General features: G+C 30.3%; 1 protein-coding gene across 1 annotated transcript; it reads right to left on the reverse strand.

The window, feature by feature from the left end:
* Positions 1-826: 826 nt before the first annotated feature.
* LOC107888927 (cullin-1) lies at positions 827-8,178 on the reverse strand. The gene is made up of 20 exons (XM_041077713.1): positions 8,020-8,178; positions 7,468-7,624; positions 6,567-6,666; positions 5,278-5,463; positions 4,672-4,719; positions 4,381-4,584; positions 4,218-4,295; positions 4,021-4,110; positions 3,854-3,934; positions 3,671-3,733; positions 3,508-3,543; positions 3,335-3,421; positions 3,114-3,263; positions 2,772-2,827; positions 2,566-2,686; positions 2,295-2,456; positions 2,024-2,167; positions 1,732-1,950; positions 1,469-1,636; positions 827-1,356 (listed from the first exon to the last, which is right to left on the reverse strand). The coding sequence occupies exons 2-20, from the start codon at positions 7,599-7,601 to the stop codon at positions 1,255-1,257; spliced, it is 2,229 nt and encodes a 742-aa protein (XP_040933647.1). The 5' UTR covers positions 7,602-7,624; positions 8,020-8,178; the 3' UTR covers positions 827-1,254.
* Between the last annotated feature and the right edge of the window lie 15,472 nt (positions 8,179-23,650).

The raw sequence follows: 23,650 nt of genomic DNA on the forward strand, positions 1-23,650 counted from the left end.
AGGATCAAAATATCAAGAAACTCATTCCAAAAGGTCAAGGAGAAAGCCTCACTAAGAAAAAAAAACATACCAAAGTCAGGTGGCTATTTGACGACAGTGGGCAAAGATTGAGCTTCTCCTTTAAGGTTTCAAGTTTAAATCAACAAAATTTGAAACCATTTCAAGGAAAATTAAATCATAAAGTTGAAAGAGGAGAGAAAAACTCTAATTTGGTGTGTTTCATTACCCAAAGAGACCGGACGGCAATAAAATTACTGAAATACAATTGTGAAAGAGTTTCTCAAACCCTTAAAACTTTAGAACAATTCAATTTGTAACTTTTGGCCAAAATGTAAACTTATTAATCATCAAGTAACCTTTAACCTTAGGTGGTATTTACTCTATAACAAATATTGAGTTAACATCTACCCTATAACAAATATTGTATTAACATCCATTAACAACTTAACGGTCCACTAAATAACTTCAATAGTAACTTTTAAATAGTTCAATGATCCATTTATAACTTAAATAATCAAAATGTAAAATGTAGATTTACTAATAGTTGAAAAATCTGTGTAATTCACCTTAATAAAATCCCAAAATTAAATGTATAATGAGATATATTTATCAAAACTCAATCTTTTTTTCTAATGTTTCTTTCCTAATGAAAGATGACATAATCGAGAATCTGGGTATTACAAATCTTGAGTTTTAATCTATAATTATTGTATGTTAATTCCTAAATATAAAAAATATAAAATGTAAATCTCAACTCTTCATTTTCCTTATATAATCACATAAAAATTAAACCCAAAAAGGAAATCACATAAGAACTCAAGTACCATAACATAAAACAGCTGGCTGCATTCAACATAATCGGGGGAAAAAATCCAAACATATTTTAAACTTACATTCATGATGGAGCTTTGAGTTTACTAAAATACACTCTCTTTTTTCCTTTTTCTTGGCTTGGTTGGTGGAACAGAGGAGGCAAAACAAATAAGCATAAACTAAGTCATAAAATGGGATTTTGCAGTAATAAGAAACTACGATGATATGAGATTGATTCCGATTTCGGTTTTGATTCAGATTCAGATTCGAATTTCACAGTTTATAGAACTTGGCCATACCTGGCTCCTACTGTACAAGCATCTCAGCAGCATCTCATTATGTGTATGCAACTTTCGTCACGAACCAATCATATCCAGCTGCTTCGAGTTATTTGCAGCGGCAACAGTCACTGCTTTGTCACAGGATAATGACTAGGTCACATCATGCCAAATACCGGAATGTATTGGGGTTATCTTTGTCCCTCTCAAGATAGTCTCGAGTAATCAGGTCTTCTATTCGCTTTTTAATGGCCTTGAAGTCCGGCTGCGATTGCAAAATGTAATTAACAAAGCTATGTAAAGGAAGAATTTAAAAGAAGACACTCATGAAGATGTCACGAAGATGTCATATAAGAGGAAAAGATTTGTATATGAACCTTGAACATGCGGCCCAATTGCTCAACACACTCCATAACCAACTGCTGGTGACCCAGAACTTTCCGACTCTTCATGATACGTACAATTGAGGCATCAATGGCATATCGTCGATCCTTGTCAACATCTTCGATTACTTTCTTCTTCTCATCCAGAGGGGGAAGAGGAATCTGAATGTTAAAAGAAAAAATCACATTAGTCAAAATCGTTGAGTGGAAAGGTGAGTTAGACCAGATATTGGTAGGTTTCTTCATTAAAACATAACCTTGATCCTCCTCATTTTATCAGTAAACTTGGAGTTGAATTCAAAATGATCAGTGGAAGAGATGGTTTTTGTGCTTGGCTCCTTGTTAAGGATTTTATACTTTGCACAAGATAACGAATGCAAAAGTCTAATTACGTCAGCATCCGTTAAGTTCAATTGTGTCATGATCTCGGAATAGCTCAGGCGATCTGAGGAGTTGAACAGCAATAAGGCAGAGGCCTATAACCATGAAGACTTGGTGTTAGCAAAAAGGATTCTTCAACTTTAGAGAGGACAAAGAAAACAATATTACCTGATATGTTGTGACAATCAACTCCATCGTCTTTGGTTCAAACTTCCCAATAAGATTACAAGTGCCCAAAGAATATATCCAAGTAAGTTTGCGGTGTTTGGTTTTTGTCTGGTAGAAGTCCCGGAAAACTTCAACACACTTGACCTAACAAGAGTTTCACGGACAAAAACGGATATAAAAGAAAGAAATTTATATTAGTAACTTCTGGTAAACTTAAACGGGCAAGTTGTGAGCTGAAAAACAACTCTTTTTGCAACATTTATGAACATACCATCTCAGCAGGAAGATTGAGATCAAAAGACTTGTAACTTGGCCAAAATCCAGTAGTCAAAACAGTTACTGTCAAGTCAATCCCTGGATTTGCGTTCGGATTATTGCTCAAGTACTCCTCAAAACTTGCCTGGTTTTCCCTTGCCAATGTCAAATCTGTAACCTGAAGAACAAAGAAGTGTTTTGAGTAAGATTTGTTTGAGAAATTAAGATCATTTGGAGATAACAATAAAAAGTTTTCAGTTCACAAAAGATGATAAATGGCAACCGACCATTCCCTCCATTTTTGAGGTGAACTGACCACCACATTGCTGTTTCAGCTTTGTTAATATACTTCTCTCATGGTCATCATTAGCACTCTTGTCAAAAAGAAGCCTTCGAGCAAGCTTTTTCCTATGAACAATAATTCACAAAAATGAAATAAGTTTAGATTTTACAAGCCAAATAAATTCCATCTTCTTAGAAGCACAATATTTACCGATAGAATTCAGCAAACAAGTCTTTGTCACTAATATAAGCAAGTAGCTTCACAACCTGAAAATTTACAACGAAAAGATTACAATGTTAAATGTAACAAGTATTCAAGTAGTAGATGGAACACTGAAGTACAGCCTGACAAACTTATGTTACTTGGACTCAGGGTGCAACTGTGCAAGTTTAGACATGGGTATGTGGACACATACAAATGTTAGAAATTTTCAGAGATTTCCATGTAATTGGAGGGTCATTGGAGGATCATATCCCCATACCTATGTCTGAGTATGAGCTGGACACAAGTGCTTCAAAAAACATATAAAGCCGAAGTACCATCACAACAAACCTTTTCAAGTGTTTCTTCTATTGCTTCATCACTCAATTTCTCACTGCCACCTTTCTTGAGAATATTATCACAAAAAGTGGCAAGTAGCTCTGCACTTGAGCTTCCAATAACACCCTTATTGCAAAAGACTTCAAAAGCCTCCTTGAGAGCCTAGAGAAAATACAACAAATCATGGGATGTATCTTGAAAACTTTGTCTTTGAAACACTATTTATTACGAACCTTGTGAAAGAGAGTATGATTTTGAAAACAATCATTCACATAGGCTAGGTACTTATCATGCAGCTCAATCACTTTCCTCACGAAAACCTGAAAACCACAAAAGATAGAAGTAAAAAATCAACTTCCATACTTTGATCCGATCAAAAGCTATGTAGAACAAGTGAAGATTTTACCTGCTCTTGCATGCCAACGACATCCTTTTTATCAGCCTATTTAAGGGAGAAAACATTTCAATATGATCAGAGATTTTTTAAGAAAAAGAAAGTGATATCTTCATTAAATTCTTAATCAGATTTTTATACCATAAGCTGAAAGACTGACAAGAAAAATGCATACCTTTTTGGTGCTTGCAGCATCCTCAGCCTGTTTGACCAAAGCTGTGCCTTCAGCAGTAACATGCTGGCATCGGAAATGAGATCATGTATTTCAAATGGTGAAAGAATGGAAATATTACGTAAAGGATGAATAAATGAAAAGGGATAATAACTTAATCTGTGGAGAAGCTAAGAAATAGTTAACCTGTTTGAAAATGCTTGATATGGGATCTAAGCCTCGAGGAATTTTAGAAAAGAGTCTAAACATTCTTGACAAATCATCCACCTAAAAGTTGAAACAGAATGGTGATCAACGGTTAATTAATAATATATTAAGCATTAAAATCAATAACTAATAAATCCGGTAAGCACCTTGTCGTCTCTGAGCAATGCATGACAGCCGGAGTGCTCTTTATCGAGAAGTCGGGTTTCCCATACAGATAACAACTCATGTTGAACTTTCTATAAAAGAAAAAAGAACATATAAGAAACATTTTTAGAAAGAAGTTTTCATCCAAGACCAAAGGGTGAAGGGTGAATTTGTTCGTATTATAAAAGAAAATACCAACCTCAAGCAGTTTTGGCTCACTACTAGAATGCAAGTAATGGGAGACCCTATCCTTCTCACATTTTAAACATTCCTCGGACTGAAATACGAAAGCAAAACGAACAATTAGATACTATTTGAGTGGCAAAAGTTAAATAATAATGACCATATAATCATATATATACTTTCAACATGTAATCTGGACAAGAATCATCTACGATCCAATTTGCAGCCTTCCTCGAGTAGTAGGCAGCAGTATCTTTGAGCATAGTAGCCTCAAAGTCATTCTCATAGTAATCCATTTGCCCCATTCCAATTTCAACAAATATATATAAAACGTTCTTCAACAAAGCGCGATCAATCTGCTCACCTTCACGTTCTTGATCGATCTGGTTTGAGATTAGGATGTTTGTTACCGTTATTTGGGTGAAAAATGGAAGGTGCACAACTAATGCGAAAAAGAAAATTGAACTTACCAGAGAAATTACAGCATCTCTCACTTTTGCATTTAGCTCTTGGTAAACCTAAACCAGAGAATGTTAGCATATAAGCAATGTTAAAAGAACACCAGACCGGAGATCGAACTAATCAGACCTCCAGTTCCCAATTCAGTAGGTTCAATCAGTTCAACCGCGATTGATATTTTCTTGAGTTTTTAATGTTTAAAAACTTTAAACACTTATTCAATGTAAAGTAAATTATAAAAATAGATAAAATTTAACAGAAAAGCGCATTTAGCTTAAAGTTAATATTTTTAATATAAAATTAATATATTAATAGCTTAAATCTCAGTAATTACAAATAAAATTTTGATACATATATAGAAACAGTCTTTTACTCGTCCGATCCGGCTTTTTACCAATTTTTTTGTTGTTGAACCACTTATTGACAAGTTCAACGTCTGTCTGCCTTTTTATACCTATTGGATCAGACTGACCACCAGTTCCTGTTTCAACCAGGTGAACCGGCTGATCTGGTCCGGCTTTTTATTCCTAGCATATAAGATGCCAATGTTACTCTACATAGAAGGGAAAAAAAAGAAGAAGACAAGATTATGGCAAGTACATCCTATCCACCCATACCAGTTCTCGGAAACACGTGAGTCCAACTTCATTAAGGGGAGGTAGTGACCTCCGAGCAATAAAGTACCGATCAAGGTAATGGAAGAACCGAGAAAGCCACCTAACCATTACTTTATGATTACTCCACCTTTTGACCAGCTCTCTCAACATAAACTCATCATGCTTTTCTCGTAAAGAAGGAAGTACCTACAGAGGATATATTTTATGAATTGTATTACTAAAGAATCAAAATGAAAAGATATAGCACAATTAACACAATGTTCAACAAGGAACGGAATATATAAATGCCAATCTGTTCTTTTTTCAGCAATATTACTTGCTTAACTAAAATGATTTCACTTCCTTCAATGGCTTAAAACCTGCCTTCAAAGCAACTTATTTTTTCACTTAAATGAAGGTAGCGAACAGATTCTAGTTGTGGTTGGGGTGAGGACTATGTTGATCTAATTCTTCATTTTTTTTTAAAGTATCCATGTCCATTACACAAATATGAGGATATGACCGTCAAGATCCCCCAAATGCATGAAAAACTTTAAAAATCTGACCATACCCATGTTGGGCACACACCCATATCCAAAACTCACACTCAAATCCGAGTAACACAGGGTGAGGAGTTGGTAAGTAGACCTAGCAATATTAGACACGATATGGAAAAAAATATAAAACACAACATAACACAAACACAAAAAAGTTTCAAAATCTATATCATACGAATTATTAACATATCAAAATGTATAAAAATATAGAATACCTCAAACAAGGTCACGATGCAATAAACATGAATATGATATGGATACACAAATTTCCATATATATAATGGCAAGGCACTTTCTACCTATATTATTCAGACTCATGTTTCTTGAAGTACCCATGTCTAACACTAGTGTCCAACACATGGATATGGGAATATGATCTCCAAGGATTCTCTAATAACTGGAACAGCTTTTCAGTCTAACCATATCTGTGCTAGGTACATACCGTATCCGGCACTCACACCCAATTCCAAGAAACATAGCTTTCTACACTACCAATAAACGCAAAGAAGTGATCACCCCTTCTAAAGAAATCATAACAAAAAACAGAAATCCAAGGCATTTGATTCATCTAATGCACAAATTTCAACTAGCTTATGCTTATTGTTAAGAATTAACCCCTTGAAGTAGTTAACAATTCCCAAAGAAACAAGAAAAACGTCACCATAAAGTACATATTTTTAAGTTCAAACAAAATCTAAAAAACATAAGCAAAATAATTACAACAAAAACCAAAGCCACATTCTAATGACTCACTGTTGAAGTGATGTACTCTTCAAAGGATTCTCGATACTTATCATACAACTGCTGAGAATAGTCATGAGGAGGCTTTTGGGTACACATATTGTAAATTGTTCTGTAAATAAAGGTTAAGGGCTGCAACAAAAATATTCATAAACACTGTTGCTCTGGCTCTTTATTCTGCTCCAAGTATCCTTTTCTGACACCCACATTTGATACATAATCAGACACTGATATGTAAAATGACCTTCAATTATATGAAAAAATGGAACAAAAACACCCATAACCATTGTTGTTCCGACTCTTTATTTTGCTCAAAGTACCCTTGTCTGACTCATGCGCGACGCGTTTTTGGACATGGATGTGAAGATATGACCTTCCAAAAGAACAAAAAAATGTGAAACAATAACACTCAAAACCATTGTTGTTCCGACTCTTGATTTTGCTCAAACTACCCTTGTCTAACCCACATCCGACACATATGGATGTGAAAATATGACCTAAATACATGAAAAAACAATTTAAACAAAAACACTTATAACCATTGTTGTTCTGACTCTTCATTTTTGCTAAAACTACTATAGTCCGAAATCTGTGTCTGATGTGTGGAGATATAACTTGTGGAATACATTAAACAAAACCACTCATAACCATGGTTGTTTTGACTCTTCATATTACTTGAAATACCCTCGTCTAACACCTTGTGTGACACATATTCAAATACGAGTGTAGAAATATGACCTCTCAAACATGAAATAGCTTGGAAATTTTTTAACATACCCATGACGAACATACCATATCGGAAGCTTAGTCCCAAGTCCGAGTACCATAGCACATAACAAACTAAAATTGTAATGTTTGTAATAAATTAACACACACACATATAATACTCAACAAAATGACTTCGAATGGATACGTATAAAGCATCATATAATCCTCGGAGCTAAATTGCGGCTCTGGCAAGCCTTCTAAAATGTTCTTCAACTTTGTAATTCCTTTTTCCATAAACTCCCATCCTTGTTCAAGATCAATCGTCTTTCTCTCATTCATCGTAAAACCCTAAAAGCCAGAATCTGCAAAACAAAATGTTCAAATTAGATAATTAGCTCAAGTTTCAGCTCAAAATCACCAACATTCTATAGTCCTTAGCTCAATCATCAAAACCCCACAAATTACAACAAGTTCCCAAAATATAATCTTTAAAAATAATAACTTTAAGCACTAGAAAATTTTCTCGGTAACTAAACCGAAAACTTAACATTTCTGAAAAGCCCTTTAAAAACCAAAGCCAATCTATCCAATCTAACCCAAAATTAAAAGACGAATTCATCAATTTGGAACCAAAAAAATAAAAAATAAAAAACCATTCCATCACAAGTTAAGAGATAATCAAAAGAGAAACTGATCGATAAATGAAAGAAGAAAAAATGTTCAAAAAATAATAGAAAATTCAAGTTAATTAAAAGACCTGAAATCGTTGAAAAAAGCAAAATAATTCCTAAAGAAGACGAGCAGTGAAAGCTTCAAAGCATTGAAAGAACCTTTCGGGTTTTGGGTTTTTTTAATTTCTATATTAATTTTTCCAAATTACTTTTTATTATTTGGGAATATTATAATATACAGCATGTTCTTAGTTTATTTATTTTACAAGTAGACTCTTAAACCATTTCATATTAGTGTTACAGGCTCTCACATTTTGTTTCTTTTTAAAATATGAGGGATTGATTTCTAATTATTGATATCCGTGAATCCGAAAACTTTGACAATGATGTCAAAATTAGGGATGTAACTGAAGTTTTTAGAAGCTTGAGTTTTGTCAATTTGAAATTTGAGTCTTCAAGCTCGGGTTTTATATTTAAAGTTAAAAATTTAGTTGAATTTCATTTTTAAAGTTTGAGCTCAATTTAAAATAAAAACTTATATGATTTAATTTACTCGATTATACTTGTTTATCTTTTAAAAGATAAATTTCATTCTCGTTTTTTATTTTAAATCCAGCAATTTGTGCTCAAGCTAGAAATCAAATTCAATACTAATTAAAAACAAATATATATTAAAATTTCTTTATTAGTATTAAGATTCTTGAACATAATTCACTAGATAGTCCAAATTAGATAAAGATTAAATCAAATTTGTTTATATTTCGTTAGTTAAATTATCTCAGCCATTAAAAAAATCTTTTAATTAATCATTTCGTAACGCATATCATTTTTAATTAAAAAATCCAAAAAGGTTTAATATCATTTTCTTAAGCGTTTTTAATATATATATATATATATAATAAACATATTTCTCTTGTTTTTCTCTTGAAGAACTCTAGTGATGTATTGAACAAAAAAAACAAAAAAAACTATAGTGACAGAAAATTTAATAACTCGTTAAAACTCATCTAAACTCTGTTTTTGATGACAAAATATAAATTAAAATGAGTTTTTTTTCATTTTTAAACCTCAATTTCAATTATTTTCTCAACCCAAGCTTTTTGTTTAAAATCAGTTGATCATTTTTTATTTATTGAATAAAAATAAAAAAAAATGTTTCAAAATGGTCTCCTATTAAGTGCTAATAAGTTGATCTTAAATTAAATTTATAATAATAAACCAAAGAAGTAATTTTCGATTAAATTTGCTAATCGAGTTTGAAAAAAAAAACTTATAAAATAAATCAAAATTTTAATTTATAAATTGGATTGAGTTTTGCTGTAAATCCATTTTTAAAGGTCAATTTATTTTTTTTTAATTTATAATATTTACCTTTATTATGTAATATATAAAATTTTGCTTCAAAGTTTTACCATATTTTAATTTGGCTGTTTAAATGTAGTTCCTATATTGAAAATTGAATGCTTATGGACAATTTCAATATATCTCTAATTATGCACTTAGACATTGTTGCTTGATTATATTTCTATGAGCCACGTGATTATGGTATTTTCTTCAATTTATGCTTTTGGTTATTTTTCTAATTATATTACAAATTTTATACATATTACTTAAATTTTAGCTTTTTTATGTTATTATAGAAAATATAATTTCAAATCAATGTTATTTATTAATTTAATTAATTAATAATCAGACTTTTTTCTTTAAATCAATTACGAAAAATTTATCATTAATATTATATTTGATTCATCCAAACATTGAAATTTTTTTTTCAGAAAATCAATATATTTTTCAGAAATAATTTTTGGTAAAAATTTTTACACAAAAAAAAACACTTAAAAGTGTCGCATGTTACAAAATTATTGGCTAAGAGTTTTTCTTTTTTTTTTTAATAGCTGAGGTAATTTGAGTGACAGAGTATAGTCTATGTGCCATTTTAGATAACAAAGTATAATTTAAGTACCACTTGTAACAAAAAAAAATAATTCTGATAACAACTTGAGAAAATGTTATTATTTAGGCAAATGCGAAGGTAGAAAATCTTTTTAATGGGGCAGAATTAAGTTATATATTTTTTCATTAATAAAAATACAATTTAATCATTTTAATAATTTAAATCTTTATAATTTTTAAATGATTAAATCAAAATTCTATTTTTTTGGGTAGTCAAAGTATAATTTTACTATCATTAAATTAAAATTTTATAAATTATGAAGGGAATAAAAAGAAATTTCCATACTTTAGGGTCAGGTCGGGGCCCTATGAGCTCTCTTGGCACTACCCAAAATTTAGATACCATTTTGGGTAATAGAATATAATTTAAACATCGCTCAAAACTAAAAAAAAAATACCAATTTTGAGAAAATGATATAATTTAATTACATTCTTTTATTTAAGCCTTTTTAAAATAATTTAAATAATTTATCAGGAAAAATATAAAATTAGCTTATTAAAAAGTAATATAATTAAAATTAAGTTATTGTAATATATAAACTATTAAGTTCTAAAAACTTACAACTCAGTCCTAGAAATATATGAATCAAACTTTTTTTTGGAAAAAGTAAAATGCTAGTTGCTAAAGTGTGATTTTTATATATTGTAAATTTAATTTTAATTATAGCAACAACCAAAATATCTATGAAGCAAATTTTAGGCATTTAACGTGAATTGTTATTATAACAGGGTGTCTAATGTCACATATAATATCTATACTTTGAATATGTTAAATGTGGTACTTGAACTATTAATATGTGTTTTGTTATGGTACTTATATTTTTATAAAATATAAAATGTGGTACATGTATTTTAAAAATATTTAATGTGGTATCTAAACTATCAATATATATTTTTATTATAGTAGTCATTGCTAACATTGTTAGTGAATTGCTAAACCAACAAATGTAATTTTAACATAGAGAATTTTTTTTTAAATCATCAAGTCTACATGAATAATATAATATTACGTGAAAAGCTAAATAAAATAAAATAAAAGGATTGAAAAATAAAAAAAAACTTAACTCGTGATTAATAAAAAAAATGTAAATGCTAAACTTAAATAAAAATGGCATCTTCTCCATTTAAGTAAAAAGTAATTTTCTTAAAAAAAATCCATCTAAAATAATAATTTTAATTGATTTTTTAATAATAATTATTATTTTTTTATCAACAGAATTCTTATATATTTGTTTTTAATTTTCTTTTATTTACTTTTTCACATAATATTATATTATTCATACGGACTTGATAATCAGAAAACAATTTTACATATCGGATTTTCGTTAACTAGTTTAGCAGTTTACTAAATTATGTAACCATAATAACACATATTAATTGTTCAAGTACCACATTGAATGTTTTCAAAGTATATGCTCTGCATTGAACATTTTATAAGTATAAATACCATAATAAAACACATATAGATAATTCAAGTACATTAGATATTTTTAAAATATAAGTACAACATTAGGCATTTTATGAAATATAGATACCAAATGTAACATTACAAGTAAAATTAATAAAATCAAGTTTCATAAATTGTTAATTTCAAGGTGAACAATTTTATTTTAAAAAAAGGAAATATTTTTATTAAAAAATAGTACAAGGCTTAACATGTTAGACATGAGGATGAGGAGCATGGATGAAAAAGTTCTAAACTTTACAAAGAAGCAACTAGCGTGAGAATAGTGTGAGTGAATGGGGTAAATGATTGGCCCTTAAAGTGAACTTTAATGGCAAAATACATATTTTATGTATTCATTTTGTATATATTACAATCATATTTTAAGTGTTTTATATTTATATAGATTTTAATATATTAGTAAATTTATTTTATATAAATTTTGAGCAATTCAGTTATTTATATAATGTTTATATTTTTTTTATGTTATTGTATTTTAATTTTCTTTTCATGTCAATATATATTTATATATATATTCTTTGATATATTGTTTCATCAAAAAAATTAATTAATAGTATGTAAATGTTGGTAATATATTAAATTTTGAAACAATTTTTAATATCAAAATTTAATCACAAATTTTATATCTTTTTATTCGTTGGGCATGCAATATATCACTGTAATTTTTTAATCCATTTATATTTTATATCATAGTAATTTAAGAATATACATATGGATGAGTAAGAAAACTAATATAATATATATAAAAAGGTTTTTTAACACGTGTCCAGTTTTTTTAAATACATAATGTTAATACAATTCCTATCCACCTATTTTTAGGTTACATAGAAAATGTCAAATTCTAATTTAGTCTCTATGCAGGTTTAAATTTTAGATTTAATTTGTATACATTAATTTTAAACATAATTTAGTTAATTTATTTTTATAATATCATTAGTTAATCTATATACTTAATATTGTTAACGATTTCAATTAACGTCAATTTTTTAATAAACACTATTTTAATAAAAACATTCTAACATTTTCAACTTTACTTTTATTTTTACATGACTACTAAGTATTTTTTTTTAATTTTGAAATGCTACACCTTTAAATTTAATAAAAGAAGTTCAATAGTGGTAACAATTCGATTTAAAAATTTAAATTCAAGATATAAAAGGAGTTAATTTTTTTTAAAATAAAAATAGGAGATTATATTTCAAATATACAAAGTTTATAGTGATTTAGAGTATATCTTAACCTTAAAAATTTTACACTATAATTTTATACAAACAAATAATCAACTCAAGGTGAAGCGTGAAAATCTTACATGTTAAATGGTTAATCTAAGCTCACTTTAGGCCTACCCATTTTAAATATATATATATTTATATATTTATAATTTTTTTAATAATTTTCTATATTTCTTATTTATTAAAATTTTATATATAATCATCTTAACATTTTGTTAATTGTTTACATTATAATATTATTATATATTACTATAAATTAACATATAAAAATAACAAAATGTAAAACATTACAAACTTAAAAACAAGTTTGGCCAAACCTTAAATGTTCAAGTTCGAGTCTAATCTATATTTTCAATAGACTTATATTTTTTGTCTAAACTCTTTCAAATTTTAAATCAATAGTTAGACCATGAAAAAGTTTATGTCTCTCAATGCACTCAATGCTGTTTTTTTTAAACATAATTTTAATTATTTTATTAGTGAAAAATATGTTGTATTGATTAATTTTTAAGCACAATTGAACCTAATAATAATAATAAAATCAACAATTTTTTTTGGCAGGTTATAACAATTGACCTTGATAAAGAAGCATTCGAGATAGGGGCATCGTCTATTAAGAAAGCCGGAATGCAGCATAAGATTGAGTTCTTCCCCTCATATGCCTTTTTAGTTTTAGATGATTTTATAAAAAAAATGTAAGTATTTTTTTATACATTTTAATAAATAAAATATTATTTAATTTAAACTTAATTAATATAAAATTATTTCTTAGAAAAATGGGCTTTTAGGGTCATTTGATTTGGGATTTACCTAGGTTCAATCCTATCATTTCGTAATTCAACCTAACCTATTTACAAATTTAATTATATCTAGACTTGTCAATTGGGTGGGTCAAATTACTTTTGTGTCAAGTTAATCTAGAATTGATAATTTTGGATTTAGGTTGGTTTGAGTTCGTATTATTCAAGTTTAAAGACGGGGTTTTTAGGTCAGGTTGTTATAGGTTCAGATCATGTTGGGTTTTGCTAACTTTAGGTTTGTGTCATTTCGAGTTACTTGTTCGGATCATTTATGGTATAAGTCATTTTAAATTCAAGTTATTTCTAGTTAGTATTAGTTTCAATTTTCAAGCAGGATGTGTCAAAATTGTTGATTTTTTATAATCAAAACAGCTTGAGTTGAGTTTTAATTTAGATTAGATTCTCAAGTTTGGGTAAAAAATGTCTACATCTATATCCCTATTAAATATATATTGTATCGAACACTCTAAAATTGAGATAGCATAACTCTTTTCAAACTTTGTGGAGTGAAGAAGGGAGCTTCAGTTTCGTATTTGTAAATGCATACAAAAGTGATTACCTAAAATTCCATGAGGTGACGTTGAAACTAGTAAAGGTCAGAGGAATTATAACTTACGACAACACATTATGGTACGAACTGGTTGTGAAATCAGAGAAAGAAGTGGTGGAGGATCTCATTTAGAGGTATCAAAATTTTGTGATTGAATTCAATAGCTTTATCGCAGCCGATCCTTGAGTCGAGTCATCGCTACTTTCCATCGGCGATGGACTCACCCACTGCTGGCGTAATGATGCGACTCAAGGCTCAAAATCAGACTCATGAACATGATGGGATCAAATTTCCTCAAGGCTCAATAACAAGGTCGAAGTCCAAGCAAATCCGAGCAAGATTGAATGAGACCATCCAAGACTTCGTTACCAAGGCCCTAGATGTGCATACGACCGAAAAAGAAAATCAAGATTCACTTTCTTGTTTTCTTGTTTTCAAGAAAATCAAGAAACTGAATCTTGGTCCAATTTTGTTGTTTTAGACAATTTTAATAATCAAGAAAATCAATATTTCAAATCTTGGAAATCTTGGTCCAAGAAACCAAATCTTGCAGCCAAGGCACATTAGATTCATGTACGACCTTGAACTAGCCAATTTCGAGAGCAAATAGATCACAAGACCAAGTTCTTGAAAAAATGACCCATTAAAATGTCTACAAGCCCATCTTGAAGTTTGGAAGGTAATTTAATTGACTATCAGGCCAAATTATCAAAGTTGCCGAAATTGTAAAATATTTAAACTATAGGTGAAATTTTATTTTAATAGGTGAATCATCATGTAAGAATTCATGCCAATGAGCCTATTTAATTTATTTGGCTGAATTCCCATTAAAAGTCCACACTTATAATTATTTTGTTTTTTTTATTTGATAAATTGTCATGTTAGTTATTCCATTAGGGTTAAGAAAACTTATTTTGGGGGACTATAAGTAGTAGGGGCGTCCACCCTTATAAACACAATTGATTTATGTTTTTTTTTGAGTTCATAATAATTCTCTTTGAGTTTTTATTTAAGAATTGCTCTTGAGTTTCTTTTAGACATTGTTTTAACAATCTTTCATGTTATGGGAATCATCTTCAAGCTTTTTCTTGCCAAGATCTTTTTCTTGGAGGGGAAATTAGAGCCATTAAAAGGAGTTGTAGATTCTTAATGTTTCCAAGGCTTCTTAGGACGTCATCTTCTATTTTCTGTCCTTAATTTATTGTTTCTTGCTTATTCAAGTTAGTTCTTGTTGTTTTGGCTTGCTGATTTTATTGATTTTCATTCTAGGTTAAAGTTGCTTCAAGAAAGATGTTCTCCTATCTTGTTCCATGAAGAAACACATCAAAATTAGGAGTTTTAATCTTTTCTTATTTTTTCAAACATTCTTGCCCAAAATAGTTTGCTTTTGTCTTTAAAATCACTTCTAACAAATTTATTTCTGTTTTGTTTTTCTAGATCTGGTTAGGGCTTTTTCTTAAGGTCCAAGGATGGTTTTTTTTCCATCCAAGAAACCCTAATTCGTTCTCTTTATCAGTTGGCTCATCTTTCTTTTGTTTTAATTTCATTTGACTCTCGTTTATGACAACTAGCCTATTTCCGTTGTTTTTCATTTCAGTTTACGTTCGTCTAGAGATCTAGGATAAATCTGCGACTTTGACAAACTTTACGATCCACTTTCGCATTCATCCACCTCATCTTTATCACGTCTCTATTAGAATATAAAAGGAAAAAAACACCTAATTCTTATTGATTCTTAATGTTTAATAATGAGGTGTTATCATGAGATTCACTGATAATATTTAAATTTATATATCAACCATTTAATAGATACAAACTCTATATTTAAGTAGCTTTAGTATTTGGTACACTAACAATATACTTTTTTATTCCACAAACAGCTTTAAAAAATTATCACGTGTCTCTCTTTTTTAATATATATTTTTTTAATAATTTACTACACCCTATAAGACACTTGTCAACCCCCTAGCCCTACTTGTGGAGTCTAAAAAATTCTATTGAGAGTGTAGTAAATATTTTCCCATTTAACTATTTTATATTTAATGTGCTTTTCGTTTATAAATATAAACACGAAAAAAAATTGTGTGATGCCATACAACCATAGGTTAAAATAGATATACTTTTAGGTCAAATTATAGTTTTGATCTCTCTATTGTACTTAAAATTGAGGGTTATTCTTTTACTTTTTTGACATAACTTGGTCCTTTTACTATCATTAGTTGGTTTTAATAATTAATACTACACAAAGGCGTAGACAATTTTTTTGAAGAGGCCGAGATAGAATTTTAAAGTTTTAGGAAGGGTTGAAGCTAAAAATAATTAATTTTTTTTGGAGGGACTAAAAATATAAATTTTGGTGGAACATTTTCAAATATTATAGTGTTCCAAAAACTATAAATGAATGGGTGTAATTAATCAAAAGATAAATCTTTTGGTCATTGGTCAAGATTTATATCACTTGATTTTTGAAAAAGAATTATAACTATTCAAACTATATTACTTGAATAGTTATAATATTAGATGAATAATTATATGTCTTTTTTAATATACTATTATTCAGAAAAAGCACCTATTGAAAGATGTCTCTATGAAAAGACATGAAAATTCCTATAAATAGAAATAAGGTTTCATTTGGAAATCACACCAACAAATTCTAAAATTATTTCTTTCCTTCATTCATTTTCTAATATTATTAGATTATTCTATAATGTATTACTGCAAAAATTTCTTTGTAGAAATTGAGTTTCTTGTTATACATTACTCAGTGTTTAGTGGACTATTCTCGTCAGTGCAAAACATAAATAGTCATTGGCTTCATTGTATTCTCGAGGTTAATTTGTTTGAAACTCTTTTGCACACCAAATTAGGTAGGGGCGAATATAACCTTAAAGATAGTGCCTTGATACACGCCTTGAAGCCTTGCACTATTTTTTCATTTTTTTTGAGTTATATTTGTGTGTTCGAGATTTTCCTCACCGAAGATTTGTACTAACAAATTTATTATTAATCAAGTGGTTAAAGAGAGACTAAAATTGAAACTACTTCATTTAACCAAGGAGGCCTAAGGCCTTTGCTTTGCCCCTTGGCACCACTAACTATTCTGGTTAAAAGTATCAACGTTGATTTTTTTTTAAGAATAACCTATTTAAAAGTATGGTAGCTCATAAATAGCAACTGAGAGTTTAAAAAGAGGAGAGGATGTAATAACCCATTTTTAGTGGTGCCAGAAATAGTAGTTTCAAGACTACAACTCCAACAAGTGAGTTATTATTTTAAATATTTATTTAATGTCTATAGGGTTAATTTAAGGTAGTATTAAATTTTCGTTAAGAAATTTTGAAGTTTAATTGGTTAATTATGTAAAAAGGACTAAATTGAAAAATGATGCAAAAGATGGTTTCTATTAATTAAATGGATTAAATGGCTTTAGAAGTATAAATTGAAGGATATAGTTGATAAATATACCACATTTAAAGTTTTTGGATGTGCATGGATAGGTTTTATTGTAATTATGTGATTTTAAAATGGATAAAATAGTAAGTTAAAATTTAAAACTAAAATAAACTAAGAAAATGTGGTCATCTTCTTCATTTGAACACTCAAAAACTGATTAGTCATTAGAAAAGAGGGAGAAGCTTTCGGTCGTGGAGTTTTACCTTGCATGGTATGTATTCAAGTTCCATTTTTATTGATTTTATGTTTTTTGAGCTCGTTTTAACTTAATCTACTTAGCCTGATGGTTAATTTGCAAAACTGTTAAAGGTTGAGGGACTTTCCATAGTTGAGTTTGAATGTATTTTGATGTTAATTGATAGATTATTAATCTTGGTTGCTAAACAAACTTGTTTTGTTAAGTGGTTTTTGATGAATTTGGAATTAGGGATTACATTGTTGAAAGTGTAAAATCCATTGGTTTTAATGTGAAATGTTGGTAATTATGGGCTGTTCAAGATCCCTATTAGAACCGGTTAACATGGGTTTAGGTTAAAATGGTTAAATTTCAAGTTGCGAGTTTAAGGACTAATTTGCAAAAAATTAAAATAGGAGGGTAAATTTGTAATTTTATGAAAATGTGAATTATTGATTGAATTGAATACTTGAAGTTATTTGAAGTACTTAATTGAATGAAATTATCTATATAGATCATGATAAACAACAACCGAACTTAAATCGGGGAAAAGCTAAAGTTTTGGACTAGACTTCAACTTTGTTATTGCAATCATAGTTGTTGAGGTAAGTTCGTATGAATTATAATCTTATTAATGATAGTTTGATTGATTATCTGTTATATTATATTAGTTACAAATTGACTTGAATATAAAAATAGATTGACGAATTGTGTAATTGACGGATGAATAATCCTATTTGAACCTTAAGAATTCCTAGGATATGAATGACATGTCATTAAGGATTTCATATTTCGGGTGCTGGTCTTGAATGTCCTACCGATGGCTGAGGTCCTGCATTTGTTGTAGATTCTCCACAGCTCGTGTGAGCAATATCGTGTAGCTAACATTCTGACCCACAACTTATGTGTGCAGGCCTATTTCACAGCTCATGTGAGCACTAATGAAAAGGAAAAGTTACTGTTAAATGGAAAGGTACACTATGTGTGAGTATTCCCTAGTATCCAATGTAATTCCAGATGGTTCAACGGGTAAGTAAAAGTAATTGGCAAGGCATGTGTTCAAATGGATAATTGTTTATAAACTTATGAAAAGTAAATTGGACAAATGCAAATGAATTGAAAGGAACTAAATGATTATGTGATGAATGTTATATTCATGAATATTCATGTGTTAAAGGGTTGGTTTTCTATATACATTATACATGAGCCTACTAATTTGTGAGTTTGGTGATGCTTGTAGGATTATATTAATCTTTTAAGTATGGTAAAGGTGTTATGCGCATTTTATAAATTGAGCTTAAGAAGGGTAAGTTATGTTTGAAATTATATGAGCTTACTAAGCACTAGTGGCTTATGTAGTAATTTTCCTTTGTTTCGAAGATTGTCAGAAGCTCAACCGGTTGGAAGCTTGTTGGAGATCTATCACATTATTCAGAAACCACTTCGGTAGTTTTTGAGTTATTTTGGTCAAGGTTATAAATGACATGTATAGGGCTTTTGTGCAATGGTAGTTGTTGTATATGCTAATGAACAACTTGGTATGAATATGACTTTAGAGTATGTATTTTGTATGTATTTTGTATGTTAGACTTATAATGCTTAGGCAAGTTTAAGTCTTTTGGTCACTTTTAAGTACTTGTAATATATGGTCATTTTGGTATGTTTTTTATGATATGTGAATGGTTATAATTAATGTCATTAGGTAGTTAAATGAATTAGGTTTTATGCTTGAAGTGTGGCAATATTGCCTTGTTTTGGTTAAAGTTGTTTTGGTATAAATGATGTGCCTTTGAATGGCATATTGGTTAGAAGAATTTGGTTGATCGAATTGGTATGATTATGTGTATTTGAATGGTGTTTTGGTCTACTGAATGTGTGTATAAATGGGATGAATGATTAATTAAATTTTAGACTTAAAATGGCTTGATTGTAGGGTCAAATTATGGAGTACACGGCCTAGGACATGGGCTATCACACGGCCGTGTGTCACTTATTATTTCAAGTTAGTGAGTTACACGGTCTAGCACACGGCCTGCAACACAGTGGTGTGTCACAAGTCAAAGAGTTACACAACCTACGACACGGCCGTGTGACCTAACTCAGTGAGTTACACGGTTTAAGACACGGGCTGGGACATGGCCGTGTGTCCCTTTGTTTGAGCATCACATGGTCTGGGCTATGTCACACGGCTTGGCTACACGGCTGTGTGACCCCTTTTTTTCAAAACAAATTTTCTAAATTATTTCAAATTAGTCCCATATTGTTTCTAAACTATTTTTTACGGCCTTGAAGGCCTCATTTATGGCCCAAATGTATTTGTTTGATAGGCTTGTATTAAGTTTTAAGTAATTAATGTTAAATGACTTTGTTGTTCTGACTTGTAAGGTAATACTCTGTAACCCTATTCTGACGACCGAGGCGGGTTAAGGGTGATGATGCTTCACTTAACTAACAAAAATCACGACAAAGGCAAGCACACCTATTGAATAATAGTATAGCTATGGTGAGTAGGGAATATCGTATCCACGAGGACTAAAAGTACTAGTACTTACTATCTTTCTATTATCTAGCCGATAAATTGAAGAAGTTTATTTTTAATCTAAAATTATCTAAACTAATTATTAAGAACTCGGTAGAGAATAAAGTAAGAAAATAATCGAATAAACCAATGAGAAAGACAATACCCGAGAAAGAATCCACCTAAAATTCACTTATTATTCTGAATCTGAATTAAACAATTTATTCACTTGCCTTGATCAGTAGAAATCCCTAAATTATATTAATATCTCTTTCAAGAGTAAAAATAACTGACTCTAGGTTGATTAATTGAAATCTCTTTCTAATTAAAACCCCTATTGTCACATTAACTCGATCTTTGGATTCCCCTATTAAATTTGACTCTAATCTAGTAGATTTATGTCGTCCTATTTCTAGGATTGCATGCAACTCCACTCAATTATGCTAGATCTACTCTTAAACAGGGACTTTTGCTCCACTGAATTAAGCACATCAATCATGAATTAATATCTTGAAAACATTAAAACATGAAATAAGTACATATAATTGAGATCAAGAAATCAAGTATTTATCATGTAATTCAGAAAATTAAATAACAAGGTCCATCATAGGTTTCATCTTCCTTAGGTATCTAGGGAATTTAGTTCATGCTTTAGGAGGAAAACATCTCAAAATTAGGAAAACAACAAAACATAAAGAAACCTAAAAACTTCTAGAGAAGTTGAGTGGAGATCTTCAATCTTAAAGGAGATCCTGCTTCTGAGTTGATTCTGATGGCGTTCTTCGAGTAATTTCTTCGTTTTTCTCTTCATGCCCTCTTAAATCCTCTTCTAGTGTGTATTTATAGACTTTAGAATGCTCAGAAACCCTAAAAATTGGCTTTTTTCGCGTGTTTGGGAAACATGGAGCAATATCAACACGGGCTGGCATATGGGCATGTGGCCAGCCCATGTGTCTCGCACAGGCGTGTGCTCAGCCCGTATGGGAATGCCCAGGTTGTGTGGTTCCTAAAAATAGCTCGTTTTGTCCGATTTTGGCCCGTTTTTCACTCATTTTGCTCCTCTATGCTCTCCCAAGTATAGAAACTTGAAATTAAAGGATTAGGAGCATCAAATTCACTAAATTAAATAATAAATCATCCAAAAACGCATCAAGAATGGGATTAAAACATGTTACTTTTATGGCTTATCAAATATTCTCACACTTAAGCATTTACTTGTCCTCAAGCAAAATCCTCAACTTACAATTAAAAATTAAACTTTCTCAATTCATAATTTTCATCAATAATGTTTTGTCATATCATACATTGATAATTCAACTAAAAGAGCATTTACAGATCCAAACAATCCAAGTCGAACATTTTAAAGCATGAAAACATAGGTATTTCCCCTTATCTAAGTAATTACTTTTAATTCAAAATCGACAAGAATCGATATCCTCACTAGAGATTCACTCAAATCACTCAAAGTGTTTAAGGTTGAAAAATTAAGCACTCAAAAGTCAACTATGAAAAGTCATTACCATAGGCTTGCATGGAAATCAAATCTCCACCACTATAAAATGAGATGATACACGAATCAAAAGGTCTTTAAAAGGTTGAAATGTGGCTTATTAAGGGGGTGGATAAAGGCTGAAAAAGAGGGTTAGAATCGAGATCGAATTGATAAATTTCCAAACTAGAAAAATAAACTAAAACTGAAAAATTACATCAATTGAAAACTTATCAAAAATAACACGAGCTTCTTCTCAAAAAGTGAAATTAACCGTTTAAGCTCAAATAACATAGAACTAGTAATAATCAAAATAAATGTACATTTTTTTCACTTTTTTCTTTTTATTTTTTTAATTATGGATAATAAGAGATAATTTAACAACTAAAACAAAAGAACATAGTTAGGCAACTAACTAAATCAAATTTCGACAAAAAGAGAGTCAATAAAATAGGAACTATTCTCAACGAATAAAAAAATGAGTTATGGGTTAATATTAAGGGTAGATCGAAAAACTATGTTTTAGGCTCAAAAGGGTTTACTAAGGGTTAATTATGTAGGTAGGCTTTAGGGGATAAGTGGGTTAAAACCTAGATACCTTTATCATCTCAGTATATCAAATCAAAGGTGTGGTCTCGACATGTATAATCGAAGCAAGTTCTAGAATAACCAATCAGTATGGACACACTTATAACCAATAATAAAGTGAGCAAGAAAAGTGTATGCTCTAAAGGCTCAAAATCTCACAAAACTTATGGTTTTTGATATCAATCTTACAAATCTCAAACTTCAAGGTGATACCTCAATTTAGGGAAACAACTTAGCAATTTAATCTAAAACAATCATTGTACAATTACCTATGAATTTAATCTAAAACATATCAATAAAAATAAAAAATCGATAAGAATTCATTATAATAGTAAAATGAGAAAATAACTTGAACACCAGACATAATTCAGGGATTTTCTAATAATCATATAAATAACCTCCCCACACTTAAGATGTACATTGTTCTCAATGTACAAAAATAGATAATCACAGTAGAAACAAAAATATCATAAGAGAGGGAGAGAATTGAAACTGCCCTGAATATTGGATGAAATGCCCAGAATAGTGAAAAGTGGAATTGTAGATAAATGTAGATGTAGTGCATGATTTTGAGCAACTAATAAGAAAATAAACACAATGCTGAAGAAGATTAAAGGGTTACTCGATTAGAAACAACCATTAAATATAGTTCAAAATATAAAAGCGAAAAAAGTCTAGAAAAATACAAATAAACAAAAAAATAAAAATAAGAAAAAATATAAAAAATAAATGGATTCAATGGTCCTCATTATCAGACGCATCAGTATTGTGAGTCGTCGACGTTGGAGGAGTAATATGGAAACGCTGACAAATCTACTGCAATGTCGCATCAATACTGTCGAACCTCTAAACGCAGTACTGACAGAAGCTAGTGAACTCCTTGGTGGATACTCCTCAGAAGCTAGCAACAAAAGGAACAAGTTAGTAACTCAAAGCTGAGGACTGTAATGGGTCCTCGTGATAGGGAGGAACATCATCAGTGAAGTCCTCGGGTTCATTTTGAGTGTCAGAATGAAACAATCGGTACTGAGAAGGATCCACTCCACGACGCCGCTCAATTATCCTCATGTATGTCATACTTGAAATGCCCTGAGGGGATATTAGGCCGACTAGTGTGAGTTTAGAGGACTGCTCTGGTGTGTCGAGGAGACCGAAGTGTCGAGCGAGACGAGTCACATAAGGGCCAAACAGATGGGGCCATTCCTATGGCGGTCAATCTGATAGCGGAAGGCTAGAGTGATGAAGGATGCCAAATCAAATATATGCCCGTGCGCCATGCTCCATAGATAATAAGCGTCGTGAGTGCTAACAACTCCAGTGCTCTCTCTCTGGCCTATCAAAGTGTGAGCTAAGAGTACGTGAATGTACCATAAGGCCGGAAAGAGAAAAGTCACCTTCGAACGACTCGCATCACATAATGTCTGGCTAGCTGTAAGATCGGTCCAACATCGTGATGGTGAGTGATGGATGTTCCTATAAAGTCTAAGGAAATCC

The sequence above is a fragment of the Gossypium hirsutum genome, chromosome A09 (genome assembly GCF_007990345.1).
Source record: "Gossypium hirsutum isolate 1008001.06 chromosome A09, Gossypium_hirsutum_v2.1, whole genome shotgun sequence".
Classification (NCBI taxonomy): domain Eukaryota; kingdom Viridiplantae; phylum Streptophyta; class Magnoliopsida; order Malvales; family Malvaceae; genus Gossypium; species Gossypium hirsutum.